Source organism: Callospermophilus lateralis, chromosome 4 (assembly GCF_048772815.1).
Source record: "Callospermophilus lateralis isolate mCalLat2 chromosome 4, mCalLat2.hap1, whole genome shotgun sequence".
Taxonomy (NCBI): domain Eukaryota; kingdom Metazoa; phylum Chordata; class Mammalia; order Rodentia; family Sciuridae; genus Callospermophilus; species Callospermophilus lateralis.
In genome coordinates, this window is record NC_135308.1 from 34,137,565 (window position 1) to 34,146,621 (window position 9,057).

At 33.1% G+C, this 9,057-nt stretch overlaps 1 protein-coding gene and 1 non-coding gene across 2 annotated transcripts in view; both read left to right on the forward strand.

The window, feature by feature from the left end:
• The window catches only part of Trappc11 (trafficking protein particle complex subunit 11), a 45,765-nt gene extending 37,213 nt beyond the window's left edge, over positions 1-8,552 (forward strand). Inside the window, exons 28-30 of the mRNA XM_076853688.1 lie at positions 1,359-1,492; positions 3,323-3,490; positions 6,725-8,552. Coding sequence (XP_076709803.1) covers positions 1,359-1,492; positions 3,323-3,490; positions 6,725-6,769 — 347 coding nt within the window. The 3' untranslated portion in view covers positions 6,770-8,552. The remainder of the gene's footprint in view (positions 1-1,358; positions 1,493-3,322; positions 3,491-6,724) is intronic.
• Positions 824-926, forward strand: LOC143398660 (U6 spliceosomal RNA). Its single transcript, XR_013091276.1, has one exon. It is a non-coding gene; the product is annotated as a U6 spliceosomal RNA (small nuclear RNA).
• Positions 8,553-9,057: the final 505 nt, after the last annotated feature.

Sequence of the window (9,057 nt, forward strand, 5' to 3'; positions counted from 1 at the left end):
ATTTTTAGCTTCTAAGGTTTTTAAACTTTGTATTATGAAAAGTTTCTGATGTTTATAAGTGGATTATGGCCAATCTTGTTTCATTTCTGCCCTGCATGCTCTTTCCATCCCTATTATTTTGGAAAAAAAAGAAAAAGAAAAACCCTTGATGTCATTTCTTATGCAAATATTTTAGTTTACCTCTTTAAAAGTAATGGCTATTTTCCTCAACATAATCATAATGCCATTATTATGGCTTTAAAAATCAGGAATAAATTCTGAATATATGAATATTCTGAAATTCCAATGTTGAAATGTTCTTAATTAACCTTGAATGTTTTCTAGTTTAAGTTTAGTGTACTTCAAATTATGAATGTTTCATCCTATCCATCTCAGTCTTTAGGTATGCTGACTCCCTCTTTCCTGCGCTACTCCTCCCTGCTACTGTTAACCCCTCCATTGCCTCTCTTCCAGTGCTGCTTTCTCCACTACCACCATGATCTTTCACTTTCTCTCCCTCTTCCTTGCTACTTATTTGTCAAAGAAACCATATCATTTATCCTTTTCTCCATAGGCTGGATTTTGCTGCTTGCATGGTACCATTTTTAATATTTCTCTCTCCCTATAAATTGATCATCCATAGGCTTGGTCAGACTCAGGTTCAAGTTTTGGCAAGACTGTGTCATAGTTAATGGTTTGTGCTCTATCAGGAGGCATGTGGTATCTGTCTAGTATGCTTTTCTTCTTTATTGGAGTACATTTATCAAGTGAAACTTCCCTTTATCAACTACCTGATTACCCTGATTGATGTCTATAATAACTTTGAAAAAACATCAAATAGTATTTGCTTCAACAGCACAGACAGTAATATTGCGATGATACCGAGAAAATTAGCATGGCCTCTGTGCAAGGATAACATACAGTTTTAGAAAACATTTCATTTTTTTGTATCCCAGATAAAATAAAATGGCAGAACTATAAAACACACTCAATTCTCTATGTGTGTGTGTGTACAGATGAATGGAAGTTTGCTTAATAGTTTCACTAAAACAGAACTTCTGCTTATTCTTGTTTAGGAATCATGGGAATGATTTTTGGGAAATCATTTGTAGATTTTTTAAATTAGTCATAAATTATAATTGAGTTCCTGATGGCCAAAATCTTTCTAAGTTAATCATTTTTAGAAGACTCATATTCTTAGCCTATTTCATCCTATAGCCATTATCCAGTCAAGGAATTTTCTTCCCTTGCATGAACACAGTAATATCATTCATTTAAATAATACTGTGTCTTCAGGATGAGATTCATTTACAAAAGAACTCATTAATGATGAGCCCTCTTTTTTCTAACCAAGAGAAACATGTCATCTTTCTTTATAGATTTGCCATCATTTGGACGTGTCAGAGAATCTTTACCCGTCAAGTATCACCTGCAAAATAAGACTAATTTAGTTCAAGATGTGGAAATTTCTGTGGAGCCCAGTGATGCCTTCATGTTCTCAGGTCTCAAACAGGTATAGATCATCTTTCATGGTATTGCTATGTAGGCACAAAAGTATGGTCAGGAAATGGAGAACTGGACATTTAATTTTTTTAAAAAATATTTATTTTTTAGTTATAGGTGGACACAGTGTCTTTGTTTTGTGGGTGCTGAGGATTGAACTCAGTGCCCCACGCATGCAAGGCGAGCGCTCTACCACTGAGCTACAACCCCAGCCCCTGGACATTTAATTTTTATAAATGAACCAATTTAGACTGACTGTGGTTCTTATTGTTTTGACAGTAGAGACTTTTAAGTTTAACTTCTTACAAAGGTATGTTACCTTTTTACATCATTAAGATCAAGATCTTACTTCTTAGGAACAAAAATTCACAGATCCTTGGAATACATTATGTTAGAATTTCTGAAAAATTTAAATCTCTTACTTACTGATGAGTGAGTGAGTGTGTGTGTGTGTGTGTGTGTGTGTGTGTGTGTGTGTGTTAAAAAGAGTGAGAGAGAAACTTAAATTGAGGCCTGGAAGCATGACTATATTAAAAGCCGGCTTATCTTAACTATCAGTGAATTTTTGTAGAAATTTTGATCTTACATAGAATTTACTTACCTTTAGTATGTGTAGATACAATTTTGTATCTATACTTAGAAATAAATTATTTAAGTTATTTGATTTGTTTAGGCAAGTCATTGGGAAAAGTTTATTAGGTTTTAAAATGACACTTAGGCAAAATTATACTCCAGTGAAAATGCTATCCCTCGCTGTCTGAGGGAAAACACAGATACTCCTCAGGTGTCAATTAATACTTTTTATTAATAAGGGCATAATTGGAAGGACAAACATGTTTTAACACCTAGAAGCATCTGCCCTAACTAATCAGCTTTGCTCAGCTTATTCTGGGTGCTATGTTTGTTGTCCAGTGAGAAATAGATTTATGTATGAAATATGATATGTATCCATGTACTATTTTAAATTTTTGACATGTAATACTAAATATACTAGCTATATTACTTTGGAATACCTATGCATATATTATCCTTGACATATAGATGTACTCATTTCTCATTTACAAATGAATAAACTTTTCTTGATTATCCTGATCTTTCCAGGTATTTACTTATAAGTGGTTAGGAAATATAAAGATAACAAACTCTTATAAGTTTGTATTTTTTTCTAAAGTATTGTTAAAGTTTTTCAAACACTGTTTTTTCCCCTGAAATTATTTATTTTAATACAATGGTAAAATCCCTTAAAGAAAATCCGAGAAGTAGCTATTTATATTATGTTAACATAGTATTTACAAATAGACACTTTCTACAAATTATTCTACAACAAAATCTATATGATCCAAGACATAAAATAGTAACCTACTACTATTCTTATTCTTGAGCAGGTATTCAAACATTGTTTTTTCCCCTGAAATTATTTACTTTAATACAATGGTAAAATCCCTTAAAGAAAATCCAAGAAGTAGCTATTTGTTATGTTAACGTAGTATTTACAAATAGACACTTTCTAACATTATTCTATAACAAAATCTATATGATCTAAGACATAAAATAGTAACCTACTACTATTCTTATTCTTGAGCGCAGGTATAAGTTACCTTTAAATCTTAGTAGGAACTGAGAAGTCATGCACATGATTTCCTATCCACCTTGTTCTAACTGCATATTAATTCATCCTATATTTGTGAATCTATCTGGAAGATAGAATAGAAGGAGGGAGTAAAGGTTTTTACCCAGAAGGATTTAAGTGTTCAACTTTTGTAAATAATCGAAAAGTAACAATGTAAATATATTGCAAGTATGTGTTCTTGATGATTTTTTTGTAACATTTTGTGATTAGATTCGATTACGTATTCTACCTGGAACTGAACAGGAAATGTTATATAATTTCTACCCTCTAATGGCCGGATACCAGCAACTGCCATCTCTCAACATCAACTTGCTTAGATTTCCTAATTTCACAAATCAGCTGCTCAGGCGTTTTATACCTACCAGTATTTTTGTAAAGGTAAGGCTTATAAATTTTCCATCTTTTATATTCACTCTTAAAAGCAGACAAAAAGACATTTTTCATGTAACTTCACTGAATCTTTTGAGACTAGCAGTGACAATTTTGACTTTTATTACATGAATTTGGCAACATTGCTATTTATTTTTGTAAAAAGTTATTATTTTTAGAGAATCTGATTTCAGAGGTTTTTATATCATTAGATGATTTATCTTTATGGTATCCTTGAACATGCTTTTAAAGTTGTAGTTCATAACTAGTTTTTAATCAAATGATTAACTATCTAAATATTCCTAAACTTACCTGATTCTAAGTCTTTAATATTGTATTAGAGTCTCTTCTGAATATCATCATCTGTCAGAAACTATACCCTGGTTTAATATTTTGATTTTTAAAAATTAACACAATTTCCAGGCTCCTGCAACAAAAGAATATTCAGGATGGTCATAGCGTGGGAGAGTGAATTGGGCAGGACAGGTGTTTATTTAGCTCAGCATCCCATCTCTGATTAAGTTGTTCCCAGATACCTAAATTAGATTCCCCAGATGCATCTGAGGGAATCTCTATCTCCATTTATACGAATATATATGAATCTTGTGTGTCTTTTAAATTTATACCACTATTGGAATGATGAGTTACATTGCTCATTACTTCGTTTTTAGTCTCTCTTGTTCAAGTTTTATGTCTGTTTGTTTTATTAATGTGTACTGCATACTCTCCCTTGCTTCTGTCTTTCCACACTTACACAATGTTTTTGTATCTATAAAAAAACTGATTTTATTAATCCTTCCAATCGCCTATCCACACTATACTTTTCAATAGTAAAAGAAAAATCTTAGTTTCAGATCTTGTGTTTAAACAGTAGTGGTTCAAACATTCTCTCCTGATCACATTCTGAGGATACTTCCATTGCCATTGCTCACTTTCACATCTAGTATCTTTCTAAAGGAGAAAAGTCTTATTACTAGATAGGGAAGTGTTATGGGAATGATTTGTCTCTGAAAGGCCTTTTAGCTGTTTGACTTTTTGAACTTTGCTATTTCGAAACTCAGAAGTAGTAGTATAATGACTGTGGAAATGTGTTAGTACACAGACTTGATCATATTCTAGCTGTACAGAAATAATTTGTTTGAGGTGCTAGAGTCATTCATACTGATAAGTAGAGATTTTGGTTCTATCAATTAATCTATGTTTCTTTCTCTATAGTGCCCAGTGCACCCAAACCTAATCCAAATTAATGCTAGTTCAGTCTTTTGGTTTTCTCTCATGATGAACCTCTTCTGGCTAGTATTTAAATTCATTTTTAGAAGTTTCCAGAAAATAACATTTCTAAGTTTTAACATAACAAACATGCCCCTGTTTTCCTTCCTTCTTTCTTTCTTGTGGTACTAGATATTGAATCCATAGTCTCAAGCACTCTACAACTAACTGCCTCTTCCCAGTTCCTTTGGGTTTTTGTTGTTGTTTTTACTTTGAGACAAGGTCTAGATAAATTCCTAGGCTGGCCTTGAACTTGGTTTCCTCCTGTCTCAGCCTCCCAAGTAGCTGGGATTTTAGGAGTGTACTACCACACCCACCAAACATCCCCTTTTCTAATTGCTGTGATCTCTTCTCTAAATACAAGTAATACATTCTAGTAACTTTACTGCTGCTGCAAGTGTAGACTTGAATCCTCAGAGCCAACTCCTTTATCAGTTGGGGAAACTTAAAATATTTTTGCCATTCTACAATGTATGTGTATTTCAAAACATTTTGTACACCATAAATATCTATAATTTTTGTTAATTAAAACATATTTTTGACCTGTCACACTAGAGTCAGTGACTGAGGATTACCCTTTCTCATTTATTAAATAATCAGTAACTAAAATTTTACATCCCACACTTTTATGTAACTTTAGAGCTGTTCTGTGCAATAATAGTAGCCTCTAGCCACTGTTGAAATTTAAATTAAAATTAGTTGAAAGTAAGTTAAATTTTAAAATGATTTGATTGCATTAGCCACACTTCAGTGTTCAATAGCTAAATGTGATTAGTGGCAACCTTATTGGCTAGTGGTCTTTAGAGCAAGATAGGATCATTATCTTTCTTCCTTTAAAAAATTCAGTTTCTGATTGCAAAATATTCTCAGCTTTAGTCCCATAGCTACATTTGGCAAGGATTTAACCAGGTGAAGTAGAATTTTGTCTTTAAAACTGAGCATCCTTCATCAAGACCAAAAAATTAAGTGAAGAATAAGACTAAGGACCTATTCTTTTACTCATTCCATTCCTGCCTTGAGTGTTGAAGACCTATACTTACATGTACTCATGTATGTACACACACAGACATGTACGTACATGTACACACAAAGAAGTATATACATATATTCACTGCCTCAGGGAATCTCTTGGTAATCATTCTGTTTGTGAAGTTGTGATATTATTGTCTTTCATTTTTTGATCACTGTCTCAGAGTTTCTCCTATAAAGTCTACTACTTATAAATGATAAAATTATTCACAAGACTTATTTTAGGTACTAGATTTTACAACTTCAAATTTTACAACTTCAGTTATATTGATCCTAGCATCATGAAACAAAACAAAAAGTTATGATATCTTTTATTAATTCTTAGTCTTGACTTTTCTGGTGTAATGTTTTTAAATTTTGTTCAATCAGCAGCCTTAGAGAAAAGGAAATTTTTGGTTTTAATCTGCGTCTTCTGTCTTTGTAGTTTATATTGTTAGGTTATTGTTATATTGTTAGAGTTTTTTGCAAATTGCTTTTTTTTCTCAAAGAGGACATTTGAAGATCTTGAATCCCCAAAAGAAATTTGTCTATCATCTTAGATTCTTGGCTGACTTTTAAAGCTTGAGACATAGGAGGGCCCTGAGCAAGAGAGAAAATAAAACTTTATAAATTAGACCAGGAATGGTAACTAGGTTCTATTTCATGGATCTGTTAGATCACAAGGCTGAAAGAGAAGGACTGACTGAAGTAGACCCAGCAGGTCAAAATACTTGGTCAGCTGGTGATGTTGCCATTGGTGACAGAGGGGCAGCACCTGTCTATGCAATTGCCACCTTAGGCTCAAGTGAAGAAAGATGTGGGGATAAAAGAAGAGTAACAATTTTTACTTATGCACATTTATTCTGTCTTTGAAAAACGGTTCCTAGAATTTCAAAATCCTTTTAATCGTTAGTTTCTGTTGTCATTATTACTTTGTAATTCCGTTTTGTGTATTCCACTTTAAAGCCACAGGGTCGACTCATGGATGATACTTCTATTGCTGCTGCGTGATGCTCAAGGCCAGCCCTTGGCGATTCTTACACAGAGGAGTCAGGCAGAGTGTTTCATTGTAACCTGTAGCTTTGATCAGTTAATCTGTTCTATTTTTTAACGGATGGTATACCAACTATTCAGAGGAACTCATGCTTAAAATATTAGGAAAATCATCCTCTTATAGTTTCACTAATAAATGTTTGAAATCTGTCAGTGTGATATGAAAGGATGTCAGACCCTTGATATGGTTGAAGTTCATTTTATGAATGGTGAGTTTTTCCAAAATAAGTGATTTTCCTGGACAGTATTAGAGGAAAATTAAGCATCTCAAATATGACCATCCCCAGAGAGGAAAATGCACCAATATCTGCATCAGTAAAGGTCTCAATCTCTTATGAGTCTCAGGGTTGGCCACATTGGAGATTGTCCCTCTTCATAATTCCAAGATGTGCGCAGAACATACACACAGTGGCACACACAGTTATAGAAAAGCTCCAGAAAGTTTTAATCAGAGCAATTTAAAAACATTAAAATATTTTCACTTGCCATGAAAAAGTGTCAGATAAGTTCAGCCTGCAACCAAAATGTGGATCACTTACGAAGCTGGTTCATATTTCTGAAGGACCTGAACTGCCAAGGATATGATAAAAACATAATTTCCTAAACCGAAAGTTTTTGAGAGTGATGCAAAGTTTGAATAAGAGGTCTCAATTATGTTATGCAGTTCCAAAACTCTAGACAATTATTGTAAATAAAAATCATAGGGAAAAAATTTCTTTGTTAAAATATCTCAGTAATTTAGAACTGATTTCTTGCAAAATTTTGCTATTTAAAAAGTGGAAGCATTGTAAAAAGAAAATAGTGATGTAAATAAATATCTTCTCTTTCAAATATATTTGTATGTATTTTTTATTTTGAATTTGTTTCACTTGACTGTTTGTGAGGTATAATGGAGAATATAGGACTGGGAAATGGTATCTGTAGCCTAGAACTGGCTCTGCTAACCTTCACTGCGACTTGGACAGTGGGATAGGCTTTGTTGTGAGGGTACATATAGAAGCCAGGAGAGGTACTCCTGGAGTCCACTGGAATGAAATCCACCTTTGTTCTTGCTGGCAGGTGACTCTGTTCATGTTACTCAGCCTCTGTCTCAGTTTTCTCATGTATAGGATGTAAATGATAATAGACCTGTCTCAGACTTGGTATAAGGATGCTATAGATTACTATATATATGGGAAGAGTTGGGACATTCACCCAAAGCACACACTCAGCCAGTGTCATTTATATCATTACTTTTGATGGAAAGTGAAGAGGATATCCATGCATCACCTGGAGAGGTCCACGTTATCAGAATTTGTTAAGCATTTTACATAATGAAGTACATATATAGTATACACATGTATGCATAGAAGTGTGTGTGTGTATGTAAATATATAAAACTGTAAACAAAAGTTTCATGAATAAATACTTCCATCTTTATCTTTTATATTTTATATATTATTGTGTTTTGTTTAAAAATAATTTTTATTATAACTTGCTAAATTGATTTCATAACCTACTAATGGCATATAACCTGCAGTTTGAAAAATACCAGACAAAGATTTTTAAGGTCCCTTTGAATGCTAATGTGGTTTGGTATATACATAATGTCTCATGTTAACATCACATTGTCAAACATGAAGTATTGTATTTATACCCTTGAGTCACTGATGTATATTTTTAAATTAACATTGATGACAGTATGACTTGTTTTAACTATGTCTGCTACTATAAATATCCCAAATAAACAAATGCATTTTTATACCTTTATTTTATTTATTTATTTTTATGTGGTGCTCTAAGGATCGAACCCAGGGCCTCACATGTGCTAGACGAGTGTTTTACCGCTGAGCCACAACCCCAGCCCTCTAATGTTTTTTCCTTGATTTGAGAGTTGGTGATAAGAGTAATAATTCTACTGTGAATATATTTTATTTACCTGTTTTGAATCTGAAAATTTTTAATTCAGGAATATATGAAATCATCATCTGCCTTGAATTTAAAAAGTCAGAGCTGATGGACTGGGGATATGGCTCAGTGGTAGAGCTCTTACCTGCTATGCTTGAAGCTTTTGATTTGATCATCAGCACTGCAGAAGATAAATAAATAAGAGTAAAAAAATAAGTTTTTAAAAGAACTTACCATTAAAAAAAAAAAAACATTAGAACTGTCACAGCTGTGCAAGAGCTGTTGTTCACTGTGGTGTGCATCAAGAAGGATCTCAGACTTTCTCCACCTCTGTCCCTTCAGCTACAATCATCTGTCTA